General features: G+C 46.7%; 1 protein-coding gene and 1 long non-coding RNA gene across 3 annotated transcripts; both read left to right on the top strand.

The window, feature by feature from the left end:
- The first annotated feature begins 779 nt into the window (after positions 1-779).
- LOC124667909 lies at positions 780-3,049 on the top strand. 2 transcript variants are annotated; one of them, XR_006991474.1, is made up of 3 exons: positions 780-1,628; positions 1,995-2,108; positions 2,807-3,049. It is a non-coding gene; the product is annotated as an uncharacterized LOC124667909 (long non-coding RNA). The 2 variants fall into 2 exon arrangements; XR_006991472.1 differs by having other exon boundaries at positions 780-2,108.
- Positions 3,050-3,931: 882 nt separating this feature from the next.
- On the top strand, positions 3,932-5,393 carry LOC124667921 (uncharacterized acetyltransferase At3g50280-like). Its single transcript, XM_047205150.1, has one exon. The coding sequence runs from the start codon at positions 3,932-3,934 to the stop codon at positions 5,342-5,344; it is 1,413 nt and encodes a 470-aa protein (XP_047061106.1). The 3' UTR covers positions 5,345-5,393.
- The last annotated feature ends 12,089 nt before the right edge of the window (positions 5,394-17,482 follow it).

Consider the following 17,482-nt stretch of genomic DNA (forward strand, 5'->3'; position numbering starts at 1 on the left):
GTGTCCCTGTTTTCGACATATATGTTTTAGTTTTAGAAAGGCAGTGTCGGTTATGGCCCCTTGTTTTCTAGGTGTTATTGAATAAAAAAACTAAAATAGGTGTAAATATTTAAAAGTGATTGTAACAGGAAAATTCGACTGTATGGAAAAGGGATAAACATGGATGCGTATTATTTAGTTATTTTCTCTAATACATCTTTGTGGCTTTCCTGAATTTATTATGTACTATATGTCAACTCTGTCTGCTAAGACCTCAGGGTGCAGACCAAAGTCACACCTTTCCTGTAACTAGATTTACACATGCTACCATACTAATCATACCATAAAGTATAAAAGATTTTATTTATTTTCCCAACCCCAAATATTCTATTTCTGGGCCTGAATGCAGGTGGAGAAATTGCAAGGAAGAAAGAAAAAGTGTAGGCCCTCCCACAGAATAAGCAGGAACGAAATCGGTGAAAAGGCAAAGAGGCAGAACTTAGTTCAGCTACAATGATCACATACCTTACACTTGCTGGATGATCACCAGAGAAAGATGGTTCTCTGTAAATTCCATGCAGGTAGTTTTTGTACTTAACAAAAAACATTATTTTTTGGAAAATTTCCAATCCTTATTAGATTCCCACTATCAGTTATTGTGATTCATTGTAATCTTTCTTAGTACTATGTTGAACTTGAACAGTTGGTGGAATGTGTACCATGGGCGGCTGAGGTTGTTTTTAATCCAAGGTTGTCACTTGTGTGCCAATTTTGATACATAGAAATCTTTGAATCCCGATTGTAACCACAAAATTAGCTACTAAGTTGTGTACTTCAAATTCACGTCAATCATTTATCTTGAGAGTTGAGATCTGGTTAATTGGTTTCTTAATACACATTGTATGTTATCTCATGTTATTTGTTCCTCTGTAGGGCTTCTCCCAAAATCTTTTCATCCGCTAATGATTCCAGTGCCTCTAGAAAGGTACATATATGAGATGTCTGTCAAAATCATTGCCTTTAGTAATTAAATGATACACCTGGTTTTTTTTTACTGCACCATCATATTATGGCCAAGTATCAACCTTGTACAAGACGACAGAAAACAATGTTAATGCTTATTTGAACATTTTTCCCCATAACAAATGGTATTTTGGCAATATTAAGGAAGCCAGTAGCAGATATGGTTGATTTTTTCCTTAAAGAAAATATGGCAGCTGCTATAAATAGGTACTTAGCACTCAGTATGATATTTAAATAATGGTTTCTTAGGGTGATACTTAATCCCGTAGATTACCCCAAGTTTGCAGCACATTGTTTATAAATTTCCAGATATCATGATTCTGTATACACTTCGTTTTTTCCATTGCTAACCCAAGTTTGCAGCATAGCCTGCAACTATTATTGCGTACATCTTTTTCTTGACATAGATATGAATCATTCCAAATCAATATCCAGACTAGCATCACATTGTCGATGTCCATTTCTTTGTGTAGCCCTCATCACGAAGCGATGGACTAGCAATCATGTGGGAGGGGTATAGAGAGACATACACAAGTAACATCTAGGAGAGAAAGATCCATTGCATCTGATGGTTTCCTAGAAATGACAGAATGTTGCCATGTAGAAATATTGTGAATCAGTTGCAGGTGAACGATGGTTTGACCTTACCCATTGCTTGCACAGTTTTAGTGGCAAATTTGATTAGCATTCTGTAGGTTTACTACTGCAAAGTGAGATCGCTATTACTGTACACATGTGCACGTGTATATGAGCACATCTAACACTTCATTCAAAATACTTCTTGATGTTCCTCCAAAATTATAAATCTAACAATACAATTGGTAAGGAGAACAAGGGATGCATACATATTGAGTAAAGACCATTGTTTAGCTGATTATCCATACATAGTGTTACCCTTCACACATTTTACATATTCTTATTCAGAGGAGGCGAATGCACCATTCCTTTTGTTATTTTCGGATAATTGGTCTCAAACTATTGTATGCAACCAGGTAGAAGGATGAAGGCAACCGCTCAATCTCCAATCTTTCATTTGGTCTCAAAAGCCTACTGCCATGATCAGATCAACTCATTTGTGCCTTCCAAAAGATCACCATTGGAATCAGGTGATCTTTCTCATGTATTTCTTTACATTTATGTTGTACTAAATATTGGCTTGGCCCAACATCGCTTTGTTGGCCATAATCAATACTGCATTGCGTGATAAAATCCATTCTTGAGGTTTATGTATTGTTCTGAAGAACTGCTTTCTGCGACAGGAAATCCCACACCAGTAAAATACGCACCACACGTTGACCTTTTTTTAGCTTTCCGTAACATCAATCTTTATTTTCTTTACATAATTAAGTCCATAGATTATACATTTTGCCATACTTAAGACAAAATCCAGCACTCTGTCATAAAATTGTGTTCTCTCCTCGATAATGCATAAGCAGATCGCCTGATGTTCACCATCCAAAAACTTTGTTTGTTTTGATGACTATGCATGTGACATGACCTGAAGATAAGTGCCCAACACTGATGTTTCTAAATGATTTAACATTGCTTAGGGCGGGGGATAAAATGGGTATATTGATCTGGCTGACCATGAGAAAGACAGTGCTTGCCACCTATTTCCTTGCCTTTTCAATTCTCAAAAGATGAACAAGTTCCTTTAATAACTAAACACCAATGCTTTGACTGTATTGCATTTAGAGGCTCTTTTTAAAGCAGGGCGAGTAGAGACCTCTAACTGCTACAAATAAGAAGTTAAACACTTTCAATGCATAATGTACTGTTTAAAGTAGCATGTTCTATTCTGCAGATGGAGGAGGCCACATTTGGAGAGAGAATTGTTCAAGGGAAAATGATTCCTCGCTGGCGCTTAAGCAATCTGCCCGCCATACTCAGTTCATGCCGCGTCAATTGAAGCTGCTTCCAGTGATATTGCTAAGAGTGTGCGAGCCATCATAATAACCAAGTTTGTAACAGTATGTAAGCTGCTCATAGTAGTGCTAAGAGCGTGCAAGCCATCATAATAGTGCATTTTAAGAAGGTTGGTAATGAATATTTGTAAGATGCTCCTTTCTAAATGGTTTAAACAAGAAAATATTTAGCAATTCAAGTATGGCCTTAAAATTATTACTACCATCATATTACACAGTCGGCGCGGCGTGCCGCCGCGCCCTTCCATGCTAGTAGTTAATTATGTGGCAGCAATGTAGTCAACTACAATACTAGTACTTGGTACGTGAGCACTCCCTCTGTTCACATGAATAAGGCATATAAATTTAGTACCAAATCAATATTTTCTAATTTTGACCAATGTTATAGAAAAAAAGTGTAATTAATTCTCAGCCGACTAAAAACTAACTTAATTATGTGTTATCAAATGTTGTAACTCATGTTTCAACTCACCAATCATGAAGAAAACCTAACAGTCATGAGGCATTTTTCTAGCTGCAAACTCACCAATTAAAAAGTTTAGTTGCAACCCAACTTTGCAACTGAAAATCTCATTTGCAATCCATGTTGCTAACTCCTATTAGTATGAATCACGAAGTGAATCTAACTCTTTGGAGGCATTTTTCTTAGTTACAGCCCAACTTGCATCTGAAAATCTCAAGTGTACGAATCCCATATAAATTTGACGGTATAGGATCAACTAAGAACTAAGTTCTGTCAAAAAAAAACTAAGAACTAAGTTAGTAAACCAAAAAAAAAAGTTATGATACCACAAAATTAAGAGATTCACCATAAAATTTATTTTATAATATATTCATGTTTTATATTTTCTTATTTAGATTTGTTCTAGGCTTTGACCTTTTCTTTGAGAATAAAGAGGTCAAGAAAAAGGTGCAGCCACCTACCAAATTACCCTACTATAGTATATAAATCTCTGCTCCGACTGAGGAACCAATTAATCCCATCCGAACAAACAGAGGCCACAATGCCGTCGCCGTCGTCCATGGTGCGAGTGCTGTCGTCGCGCACGGTGAGGCCGCCGTCGCCGCGGCCGCGCGAGCGTATCCCGTTCACCTCCTGGGATGCCGCCTTTCTCTCCGCCAACTACATCCAGAAGGGCCTCCTCTTCCACAAACCCAAAGATCAGGCGGCGCTCTCCACCACCGCCCACGTCGTCGACCACCTCGCCGCCGCCCTCGCCGACACGCTCGCCGTCTACTACCCCGTCGCCGGCCGCTTTGCCACCGAGCAACACAAGGACGACACCGGCAACGTCGTGGGATGCTCTGTGCACATCGACTGCGACGGGCAGGGGGTGGAGGTGCTCCACGCCGTGGCCGACGGCGTGTCCGTCGCCGACGTGGTCCCGCCCGACACCGACGTGCCGCGCGACCTGGTCGGGTCCTTCTTCCCCCTCGACGACGCCGTCAACTACGACGCCGTCGACCACCCGCTCTTCGTCGTCCAGGTCACGGACCTCGCCGACGGCGTCTTCGTGGGGTTCGCCTACAACCACGCCCTCTCCGACGGCACCGCCTTCTGGGACTTCGTCAACGTCTGGGCCGCCACCGGCCGCGCCAGGCTCGGACTCGCGCCGCCGCCATCGGTGACGCCTCCGGTGTTCAAGCGCTGGTCAGCCGACGGAGGAGCCGCTGCCCCGGTGGTGCTGCCGTGCACCGACGTGTCGGAGCTCATCGATCGGATTCCCCCGCCGCCGCTGCGCGAGCGGATGCTGCACTTCTCGGCCGAGTCGCTGGTGGCGCTCAAGGAGCGGGCGCGCCATGACCTCTTGGCCGCCGGGGACTCCGTCAGCGCCGCCGCGCTCACGCGCTTCCAGGCGCTGTCGTCGCTCCTCTGGCGCTGCATCACCCGCGCCCGGAGGTTGTCCCCGGAGCAGGAGACCACGTGCCGCGTCGCCATCAACAACCGCGCGCGGCTCCGGCCCCCACTCCCGCAGGAGTACTTCGGCACCACCATCTACGCCATCGGCACGGAGCCTGTGCGCGCGCCGGAGCTGCTTGAGCGAGGGCACGGGTGGGCGGCGGCGGCCGTGGGGCGGGCGGTGGCGGCGCACACGGACGAGTCCATCCGGGCGCGGGTGGCGGCGTGGACTGCGAAGCCGATGGTGTACACGGCGCGGTTCTTCGACCAGACGGCGACCATGGTGGGAAGCTCGCCGCGTTTCGACATGTACGGGTGCGACTTCGGATGGGGCAGGCCAGTGGCGGCGCGGAGCGGGAAGGGGAATAAGTCCGATGGGAAGACGTCGCTGTACCCCGGGAGGGAGGGCGGGGGCAGCATGGACGCGGAGCTTACGCTAACGCCGGAGCACATGGCAGCGCTGGAGGAGGACGACGAGTTCTGGGCCGCCGTGACGCCGGACGCGCCGGTGCGGTGACCAAGGGGAAAGCTTAAATTTTCTTGACTTTCAGCTGACAACCTAAAGTGACGTTGCTAAGGCTGGTCATAGTGGTAAGTATCATGTAGTAGTATCATGCATATGATATTTGTGTATGATACTATCTCTATAGTGGGTAGTATCATAGAGTAGTATCATAGCCATGCTATATTTATTGTTTTTTAGAATCTTAATGCAAATTTGTGTACAAGATTTGTTTGGCATTAAATTTTCTTGTGATATGTGCTATGATACAGTATCCACCTATGTTACTCTAATCCTCTCTCCCCTCCTTAATTAGCTGCCACATCATCATTTTTGTGGGACCAATATGCATGATACTAGCTATGATACTAGCACTATGGCCAGCCTAATGGCTGCGTCCGAGGAGGAATTGTTAACCGGCAGTCGTATTTATTACTCCAGTTTAACACCAAAAATAATACTCCCTCCATCCCACTGCTTAGGGAGTAGTACTAAATATGCTTTGGTTCTTTAATAAAAGATCATTTGTTTGCAAATATAGTTTTTTGTGTGTAAATTTAGACTATGTAATCTAAATCTAAATTTAAAAACCAACTGTGAAAGAAACATTTAATTGGAGCCCTTCACCCCTCACGATCTAACGGCTGAGATATCTCCATTGACATTGCAACTCAATTTCACCTAGACCTTGCAATGCAGCTGATTTTGAAATAAACACAGTAGCACCATCACCAACTGGCATAGATGCCTCCCCTCACACCACCTTCGCCATCCTTGAAGTACACCCCCCCTCCCCTCGGCGGCACCTCCTTCTAGTGAGGGCATCTCCAGCGGTGCGACGCATTTCGGACGTCTGAAATATCCATTTGTGTCGCACGGCGGACGCGAGACAAGCCGTTTTTGTCCGCGCGTCCGTTTGCACCTAGGGGTGACTCCAGCGGTCCGACGCATTTCCGCGTTTGCATCAATTTATGAAGTTTCCAAACAACAAAATAAGAAAATCAATGAAATCATAGTTATTACATTTAAATTTTTAAAAGTCTACATGAAAATAAGATAGTATTTCTCTAGGCATGATCTTTATGGCCAGCCAATGTCCACTGATGCTCAATCAGATCCGTTTGCAGCTGTTTGCATACGTTCTCGTTAGTGACTTCTACATTCCTATGTAGATAGTCCTGCCAAGATGAAGCTCCAGGAAGTGACGCAACCAGCTCACCTTGGAATTCCCAGTGGTTCTCATTGCGGCCATCACGACGCTCGTTCTCAACGATCATGTTGTGCATGATCACGCAACATGTCATCACCTCATGCATGGTCTTCAGCGACCATGTTCTTGCCGGGTGACGGACAATTGCCCAGCGAGCTTGGAGCACACCAAATCCGTGCTCCACATCTTTCCTGCAAGCCTCTTGCATCTTGGCAAACCTCCTCGTCTTCTCGGAGTTTGGATTACGGACAGTCTTCACCAATGTGGTCCAGTCAGGGTAGATGCCATCGGCGAAGATAATATGGCTTGTCATATGCATTTCCATTGATCTCATGGCTCACCCGGGGAGCTTTGCCTTGCATGAGCCGGTTGAAAACCGGTGATCGGTGCAACACATTGATGTCATTGTTGGAACCGGCCATTCCAAAGAACGAATGCCAAATCCATAAATCTTGATATATGACAGCTTCAAGAATGACAATTTTTCCCTCCTCATGCCCGTTGTACGCACCCTGCCATCCAAATGGACAGTTTTTCCACTCCCAGTGCATGCAATCTATGTTGTCAATCATTTCTGGGAACCCTCTAGACTCGTTGATAGACAGGATCCGTCTTGTATCCTCAACAGTTGGCTCCCTACAGTAATACTCTCCGAACACGGCAATCATGGCTCGGCAAAACCTGTACATGGCCTTGATACGTCTCCGACGTATCGATAATTTCTTATGTTCCATGCCACATTATTGATGATATCTACATGTTTTATGCATACTTTATGTCATATTTATGCGTTTTCCGGAACTAACCTATTGACGAGATGCCGAAGGGCCAGTTGCTGTTTTCTGCTGTTTTTGGTTCCAGAAATCCTAGTAAGGAAATATTCTCGGAATCGGACGAAATCAATGCCCAGCATCCTATTTTTCCACGAAGCTTCCAGAACACCCGAGAGCCACCAGAGGGGAGCCCTGGTGGGCCCAGATGATAGGGCGGCGCGGCCAGGGCCTGGGCCGCGCCCCCCTATTGTGTCACCGCCTCGTCGCCCCTCCGACTCCGCCTCTTCGCCTATTTAAAGGTCCCTGACCTAAAACCTCGATACGGAAAAGCCACGGTACGAGAAACCTTCCAGAGCCGCCGCCATCGCGAAGCCAAGATCCTGGGGACGGGAGTCTCGTTCCGGCACGCCGCCGGGACGGGGAAGTGCCCCCGTAAGGCTCCTCCATCGACACCACCGCCATCTTCATCAACGCTGCTGTCTCCCATGAGGAGGGAGTAGTTCTCCATCGAGGCTCGGGGCTGTACCGGTAGCTATGTGGTTAATCTCTCTCCTATGTACTTGTTATCACCAGAATTTGACCGAGTCAGAGGTGGGCCGTGATCAAGATGGGCTTAAAGATTATATGTGGAAGAAATACGTGAATCGGCCTTGTGTACCAAGTTTGGGCTAATGGCCCGTGTATCTGTAACATATTAGATTACGAGTCGGTTAGGAGTCAGAGTTTTACCCGTGCACGGTTAGGTGCACGCCTGAATTAGAGAGTCCGCTGGACTATAAATATGTATCTAGGGTTTATGGAATAAACAACAACCAACGTTCAACACAAACAAATCTCGGCGCATCGCCAACTCCTTCGTCTCGAGGGTTTCTCCGGTAAGCACCATGCTGCCTAGATCGCATCTTGCGATCTAGGCAGCACAAGCCTGCCCACGTTGTTCATGTGTTGCTCGTGCTCGAAGCCTTTTGATGGCGAGCAACGTAGTTATCTTAGATGTGTTAGGGTTAGCATTGTTCTTCGTATCATATGCTGTCGTAGTGCAACCCTATTACATCTAGCCGCCCTTACACCTATCTTAGGTGTAGGGGCGGCACCCCGCTTGATCATAGTTTAGTAGATCCGATCCGTTACGGTTGCTCCTTGCTCTGCAAGGATTAGTTTAATATCTGCAATAGTTAGGCCCTACAAAGGGTTGGAGGATCCAGCGGCGTGTAGGGTGAAGTTTGCTAGCCCTAGACAGGATGTTCCGAGGATCAACCTCGTGTTGGTTTTTAGGCCCTGTCTAGGATCGGCTTATGATCACCGTACGCGAGCGCGAGGCCCAATCGTGAGTAGGATGATCCGATTATGCGGTGAAAACCCTAAATCGTTGTAGATCTCATCCGCTTCACCTTGATCAAGCAGGACCACCATATATTCGGACACCTTGTTCGAATCATGGGTGGATCGGCTCTTTGAGCCGATTCACAGGATAACCTGAGAGCCGATCTAGGCTCGTATTTAATGTTTACATGTATGCCATGCAGGAAACTAAGCGAGGCATCATCCAACACCTTCCTGACCAGGTATAGGTTAGGTGGCACGCCCTTGCGATAGCATCGGACGTGTGACCAGGAGGCTTTGCGGGCCGTCGCTGCGAGGGATCAGGGCCAGCCGCAGCCCTAGTTGTTCCCGGCTCTACTGTGTTGCCCGTCGCTGCCCGCCGGTGGGTTTCTGACGCCAACACATTCTGGCACGCCCGGTGGGACCATCCTTGACATCCACCGCATCGCCATCTATATCCGAGATGGCGGAAAGCACTCCGGTCAAGTACGAGGATCTGCCTGACGAGCTCAAGAAGAAGCATGACGAAGTCAGGGCAGCCCTCGAAGCCGAACTCATCGGCTCCTTCGAGAAGACCCGTTCGCACGGTATCGAGCTCAATGGAAACACACGTCCGTTGCCTGGCGTCAATGTGGTGGATCTCAGCCACTCCATATGCGAGCCAGAGTTCTCCTTTGGTGTCAACATGGCAGGGCTTGCAAGCCGCCATGGCAAAGATGAAGCAGAAAACAGCCACTCCCGTGGCAAGGATAAAGAGGAGGCCGATCCACACGACCGGCCCCAAGATGATGACACACGGTACACGACGGAGGAGGAAGTGAGAAGCGTGCGCTATCAACGTCCACTCTCCGTGCATCTCCTCAACAAATATGAGCAGCGAGTACGACCGACGTCGGCGCTACGACGTAGATGGTGAGAGGGATTGTCGGTCTAATGCGAGAGGACAGGAGGTACCGTCGGCATGATGGAATCCACGACGGGTACGAGCGTCACGCTAGAGGGAGGTCAAGGGGGCAGGATGACATGGATAGGCACTGGGACTGTCCTTTCTTCAAACATTGCTGGGACTCAGGAATGAGCCGATTGCCAACAATCGGCAACGCCGCGAATGCAAACAGAAGAATAAGGATGCATCTAACGTGTCCGTGTTCAAGCGCCTAGGGCCTCTCCCGCCTCGGTACAAGCATGCTGAGTCCATTCGGGTGGAAGATCTTGAGGAACTAGAGGACGATGATCAAGGAGATAAGCATCATCGGCCAAGGTGGTGCCCTGATGGGCTCAGCCGCTCCCAGAAGCGAAGGGTTCAGTGTCTGCGTGGGTTGGAGGAAGCTGAAAGATTGTACCTACACACGTTGAGGAAGGCACGGCCTGATCTGGCCGCCAAAATTCAGCGAACCCTGGACGAAGAAGGTCGGCCACAAAGGAAAGAGTGGCGCCCCAAGCAAAGGAAAGCCGATGATGATACATCGGCTGGCACAAACATGGTCTTCATTCTTCCAACGGAGTTTAGCGCTCCAAAATTATATGAAGCACCTGTGGCGCAATTGGACTGCGGCCCACGGCCGGTCATCTTTGAGAAGCCACGAGAAAGAAGTTACGAGCATCTCGAAGGCCTTGTACTTGCGAGGTTACATCAATGGGCAGCCTGTCAACAAGATGTTGGTAGACACCGGAGCGGCGGTTAACATTATGCCATACTCCATGCTACGTCGGTTGGGACGCTCCAGCTCGGATCTGATCAAGACCAATGTAACACTGAGCGATTTCAACGGCCAAGCATCTGACGCACAAGGTGTTCTGAATGTGGATCTGACCGTAGGAAGGAAAACTGTCCCTACGACGTTCTTTATTGTCGACAGCAAGAGTACCTATGCTGTCCTACTAGGGAGAGATTGGATCCACGCCAATCGTTGCATTCCATCCACAATGCACCAATGCCTAATACAGTGGGATGGGGATGAAGTAGAAGTCGTCCACGCGAGATGATTCGATCGAGATTTCAACAGCTGGCATGGACGTTTGGGAGACATCAGGCCAAGAGCCACTCTCAGGCATCAATTTGGACGACTGCGAGCGCATCGACGTGACAAAGAACGGGGTTAGGCTGGTTTTATTCACCGGCCTGACCGTGTAACAAAGCAAACGTCGATAGACGAACGTGGCGAGGCTGATCCTTGTGATCGGCCCCAAAAAGTTTATGAAGAAACATTACAAAACCTTCATCGAACAAGCAACGTGGAGGCCGATCCCAGCAATCGGCCAAAATTATCCTCACATTCCATTCTGCTTGGGTTCAACATTTGATCCAACAGGGAATACCTACAGAGCCGATATCATCAATTCTCTTGACAGAATCGGCTCGAGGGGGCACCTAGGTGGACAAAACACGAGGATATGCAGTAGAAGCGTCTCATCCTTCGATGATGGGTGTTGAAGTATGGGGGCCGATACATGAGCAAACCGGCCGTGAAAAATCCAAAAATTTTCAGCACAGCCGATGTGCAGACATCGACTTAAGGATGAAAAGCGCCCAATGGAGCAGTTATCGAGTTACATGGAGAAGCTCTACTGGAGGAACCCCCTCAATGGAATTGTTTGGTGACTCGAATCCTCTCTTCAAGGAACCCTAACTCCCATTGGCAAGGCTTCAAGTTCAGCGGTGCTAGCAGCATAAACATGACATCTTCTAGGACCAGCACTGCAAGATTGAGGATCGTAACCCTGACTAACGACAAGAGCAGCATAAACATGCAAGTCAGGGTAAGGATGAGCCTAACGAAGGGAGCATATCTCTTCTAGGACCAGGAGAACAGCCGATGACGAAGCAATCGGCTATGACGTTTTTTGCCTGAGGCTTGACCAAGGTGGTGACTTGGTAGCTGTTGCTTCCAGGGGTTGTTACGTCCAGATTTTTAGAGGGCATCAGAAATTCAAGACATCCTCACCGGAAGTTGCATCAGCCTGCCAAAGATGATGAGCCGATCTGAGCAGCAAGGCGCAAGATTTGAGTTGGAGAAGCTCGGGGGGCAGCTCGCCCTGAAATTTCTTCACTCTGAAGAACCGATTTTGTTGGAATCGGCTGATTCTGCACTACGAGTTGGAAACTGAGGATAGCCGACTTGGTCGGCTCACTGCTATTCTCGCCCGATCGAGGCTCGGGGGGCAGCTTGCCACGAAAGATCCTTTGCTATAAGGAGCCGATTTTGCTGAAATCGGTTGGCTCTGCATCTCAATTTGATTTTGAGAGATGGTTGCTGTAAGAAAACAGAGCAGGATTATAAAACATCACTGCAGACTATCACAAGGGAATTTGTGGACAAGTGATGCCTGTTCTGCAGAAGTGGCAGCTTCGACGTTTGAGTTGATCCAGCAACAGTCCTAGGGCTCTCCTGAAGGCAAAGAGGATCTGGAAGAGAAGGATGCGGCAGAAGAATGTCTGAAATTTGAAGTTAATGAGGAGGCTGGACATTATTTCAGGAGTTTTTGCCGCTGAGTTTAATTCCGTTCTGTTGGATCTGCATTTACAAGATTTAGGGTTTGCACGATTGTGGCTTGGCCCTGTTTGACCGGGAGTTTGGGGTCCGGATGGATCTATCTCGGAATTTATCGTGAGAGACCGATGCGTTGCCATCGGCTCATTAAGCATTGACCGAATTGACAATCGGCAGAATCAGTACAAAGGACAATCGGCTAAATTATCATAAAGGGAATCGGCAAGATCAAATTGGGGAAATTCTTCATTGATAAACGAGATTTCTTACATAAAGAGCTGATTGCTCTCAAAAGGAAATCCTAGGGGATACGTTGCCCCGTCTACCACTACTGGCCCTAGGCTAAGATCCTATCTAGGGGCCGTTGCTGCCCTCGTCGTCGTCGTCGTCATCGCCGTTGTCGGCGCTGCTCCCGACCGGCTCGTCGTCAGTCGTCGCTGTAGCGACCGCCGGCAGGACCCTCGTTGTCCTCGTCCTCCTCCATCGGCGTCGTCGTCGTCGGCCGTCGAAGTCGCTGAAGTTCCCGGGCCAGGGGCAGTGGCGTTTGGCCGGCGGCTCGTCGGAGGAGCTGTCCTCCTCCTCCTCCTCCTCCTCCTCCTCCTTCGCCTCCTCGGAGGAGGTGACCCCGTCCCAGGGAAAGCGATCGTCGTCACTTTCCTCCTCCGATTCCCCATGGGCGAGGAAGCGGAGGTCGCTCTCCCCGTCGGTTAGGGACTTGTCGTCCTCTGACCAGATGGAGAAGTTGTGGCTCGGCTCGTCCCCGGCCTCGATGGCGCGGCGGATGTTGGCCGCATGGGCTTCCTCCGGGTTCCACTCCGGCGTCGGCTCGCGGAAGGGGGAGGACTGGGCAGAAAGACCCGATGAAGAAGAAGAAGAGGAAGACATGGTGGCAGAAAAGGGCTTTTTTGGAAGTGCTAATGCGAAGAGGATGAAGAGGAGAACTGTTCGATGCGGTTAAATAAAAGGAGATGGAGATTTAATTTTCGAGCAGTTTTCGAGGACATGGTGCCAAAACTGTCAAATCGTGCAGAGAAGTTGGGAAGGCAAGTTGTCATGATGAAACATACTGCGACGGTTCTGCTCTGCCACGACATGACCCTTCGAAGGAGAAACAGAGTGGTTTTGAAATTATCATTACCAAAACCAGGGGGCATGTGTTATCATCAGAATTTGACCGAGTCAGAGGTGGGCCGTGATCAAGATGGGCTTAAAGATTATATGTGGAAGAAATACGTGAATCGGCCTTGTGTACCAAGTTTGGGCTAATGGCCCGTGTATCTGTAACATATTAGATTACGAGTCGGTTAGGAGTCAGAGTTTTACCCGTGCACGGTTAGGTGCACGCCTGAATTAGAGAGTCCGCTGGATTATAAATATGTATCTAGGGTTTATGGAATAAACAACAACCAACGTTCAACACAAACAAATCTCGGCGCATCGCCAACTCCTTCGTCTCGAGGGTTTCTCCGGTAAGCACCATGCTGCCTAGATCGCATCTTGCGATCTAGGCAGCACAAGCCTGCCCACGTTGTTCATGCGTTGCTCGTGCTTGAAGCCTTTTTGATGGCGAGCAACGTAGTTATCTTAGATGTGTTAGGGTTAGCATTGTTCTTCGTATCATATGTCTGTCGTAGTGCAACCCTATTACATCTAGCCGCCCTTACACCTATCTTAGGTGTAGGGGCGGCACCCGCTTGATCATAGTTTAGTAGATCCAATCCGTTACGGTTGCTCCTTGCTCTGCAAGGATTAGTTTAATATCTGCAATAGTTAGGCCCTACAAAGGGTTGGAGGATCCAGCGGCGTGTAGGGTGAAGTTTGCTAGCCCTAGACAGGATGTTCCGAGGATCAACCTCGTGTTGGTTTTTAGGCCCTGTCTAGGATTGGCTTATGATCACCGTACGCGAGCGCGAGGCCCAATCGTGAGTAGGATGATTCGATTATGCGGTGAAAACCCTAAATCGTTGTAGATCTCATCCGCTTCACCTTGATCAAGCAGGACCACCATATATTCGGACACCTTGTTCGAATCATGGGTGGATCGGCTCTTTGAGCCGATTCACAGATAACTCGAGAGCCGATCGAGGCTCGTATTTAATGTTTACATGTATGCCATGCGAGGAAACTAAGCGAGGCATCATCCAACACCTTCCCGACCGGGTATAGGTCAGGTGGCACGCCCTTGCGATAGCATCGGACGTGTGACCAGGAGGCTTTGCGGGCCGTCGCTCTGAGGGACTGGGGCCAGCCGCAGCCCTAGGTTTTCCCGGCTCTACTGTGTTGCCCGTCGCTGCCCGCCAGTGGGTTTCTGACGCCAACAGTACTTCAATACAATAATCTCATGAGCTGCCTTACATGATTGAGATTCATATGATGATGCTTGTAATCTAGATGTCATTATGCTAGTCAAGTGGGTTTTACTTATGTGATCTCCGGAGACTCCTTGTCCCACGTGTGTAAAGGTGACGAGTGTGTGCACCGTGTGGGTCTCTTAGGCTATATTTCACAGAATACTTATTCACCGTTATGAATGGCATAGTGAAGTGCTTATTTATATCCCTTTATGATTGCAATGTGTTTTGTATCACAATTTATCCGTGTGCTACTCTAGTGATGTTATTAAAGTAGTTTATTCCTCCTGCACGGTGTAATGGTGACAGTGTGTGCATCGTGTAGTACTTGGCGTAGGCTATGATTGTGATCTCTTGTAGATTATGAAGTTAACTATTGCTATGATGGTATTGATGTGATCTATGCCTCCTTTCGTACTATGTTAGTACTTGGTTTGGTTATGTTGATCTGTCGTGCACTCTAAGGTTATTTAAACATGAACATCGAATATTGTGGAGCTTGTTAACTCCGGCATTGAGGGTTCGTGTAATCCTACACGCTTAGTGGTGTTCATCATCTAACAAGAGAGTGTAGAGTCTAGCATCTATCTATTTATTCTGTTATGTGATCAATGTTGAGAGTGTCCACTAGTGAAAGTATGATCCCTAGGCCTTGTTCCTAAATACGCTACCATTGCTTGTTTCTTGTTTCTTACGCATCTGTACTTCCTGCAATATTACCACCATCAACCACACGCCGGCAAGCACTTTTCCGGCGCCGTTACTACTCGCTTATACTTATTCATACCACCTGTATTTCACTATCTCTTCGCCGAACTAGTGCACCTATTAGGTGTGTTGGGGACACAAGAGACTTCTTGCTTTGTGGTTGCGGGGTTGCATGAGAGGGATATCTTTGACCTCTTCCTCCACCGAGTTCGATAAACCTTGGGTGATCCACTTAAGGGAAATTTGCTGCTGTTCTACAAACCTCTGCACTTGGAGGCCCAACACTGTCTACAAGAATAGAAGCACCCGTAGACATCAAGTACTTTTCTGGCGCCGTTGCCGGGGAGGAAAGTTAACGGCACTCACACACCGGACCCCGGACCCCGGCAACGAAGCACTTTTCTGGCGCCGTTGCCGGGGAGGAAAGGTAAAAGGCACTCATACTCCGGTCCTAGGTAACTAAGTACTTTTCTGTTGCCGTTGTGTGTGTGCTCGAAGCTATTTCCTTTAGATCCTGCAATTGCATCTTTTTGTTTCTTGTTTACACTAGTTAGGCATAATGGAAAACAACAAAAATATGAGAGATCTTTATGAACTTTATCTTGAATTAGGACATGATGTGTTTGAAGAGAGAATTAAAAAACCCATGGAACTTTATATGCATGCTAATGGGAATGTTATTAATATGAATGCTTTGAACACTATTGTTGCTAATGCTATGGAAAATTCTAAGCTTGGGGAGGTCAGTTTGGATGAAAATGATCTCTTTAGCCCTCCGGGTATTGAGGAGAAAGTTTATGTTGATTATGATATGCCTCCCATATATGATGATTATAATGATAGTGGTCTTTTGGTGCCGCCTACTATGGAGTGTAATTTTTATGATGATTATACTATGCCTCCTACACTTGATGAGAATAATAATGATAGCTACTTTGTTGAATTTGCTCCCTCTACAATTAACAAGAATGACTATGCTTATGTTGGGAGTAATAATAATTTTATGCATGAGACTCATGATAAGAATGTTTCATTTGATAGTTATATTGTTGAGTTTGCTCATGATGCTACTGAAAGTTAATATGAGAGAGGAAAATATGGTTGTAGAAATTTTCATGTTACTAAAACACCTCTCTATATGCTGAAATTTTTGAAGTTGCACTTGTTTTATCTTTCTATGCTTGTTGCATCATGCTTCATGAATTTGTTTATTTACAAGATTCCTTTTCATAGGAAGCATGTTAGGATTAAATGTGTTTTGAATTTGCCTCTTGATGCTCTCTTTTGCTTCAATACTATCTCTTGCGAGTGCATCATTAAAACTGCTGAGCCCATCTTAATGGCTATAAAGAAAGAACTTCTTGGGAGATAACCCATGTGTTTATTTTACTACAGTAATTTTGTTTTTTATTTTGAGTCTTGGAAGTTGTTAATACTGTAGCAACCTCTCCTTATCTTAGTTTTATTGCATTGTTGTGCCAAGTAAAGTCTTTGATAGTAAGGTTCATACTAGATTTGGATTACTGTACGCAGAAACGTGATTTCTTTCTGTCACGAATCTGGGCCTAATTCTCTGTAGGTAAATCAGAAAATTATGCCAATTTACGTGAGTGATCCTCAGATATATACGCAACTTTCATCCAATTTGAGCATTTTCATTTGAGCAAGTCTGGTGCCTCAATAAAATTCGTCTTTACTGGATCGTTCGTGTTGACATGATTCTGCCTTTTATTTCGCATTGCTTCTTTTGCTATGTTGGATGGATTTCTTTGTTCCATTAACTTCCAGTAGCTTTGGGAAATGTCCAGAAGTGTTAAGAATGATTGTGTCACCTCTGAATATGTGAATTTTTGATTATGCACTAACCCTCTAAGGAGTTTGGTGTGGAGGAAGTTTTCAAGGGTCAAGAGAGGAGGATGATATACTATGATCAAGAAGAGTGAAGAGTCTAAGCTTGGGGATGCCCCCGTGGTTCATCCCTGCATATTTCAAGAAGACTCAAGCATCTAAGCTTGGGGATGCCCAAGGCATCCCCTTCTTCATCGACAACTTATCGAGTCACTTCTCTTGAAACTATATTTTTATTCGGTCACATCTTATGTACTTTACTTGGAGCGTCTGTTTGTTTTTGTTTTTGTTTGAATAAAATATGATCCATCATGCTTGTGTGGGAGAGAGACACGCTCACGCTGGTTCATATGAACACATGTGTTCTTAGCTCATAATGTTCATGGCGAAGGTTGAACTGCCTCGTTAATTGTTATATGGTTGGAAACGGGAAATGCTATGTGGTAATT

Source organism: Lolium rigidum, chromosome 1, assembly GCF_022539505.1.
Source record: "Lolium rigidum isolate FL_2022 chromosome 1, APGP_CSIRO_Lrig_0.1, whole genome shotgun sequence".
Classification (NCBI taxonomy): Eukaryota; Viridiplantae; Streptophyta; class Magnoliopsida; order Poales; family Poaceae; genus Lolium; species Lolium rigidum.

Bases quoted from the DNA above. Each gene is read 5' to 3' on its own strand.
- LOC124667921 (XM_047205150.1), top strand. From the start codon at position 3,932: ATGCCGTCGCCGTCGTCCATGGTGCGAGTGCTGTCGTCGCGCACGGTG.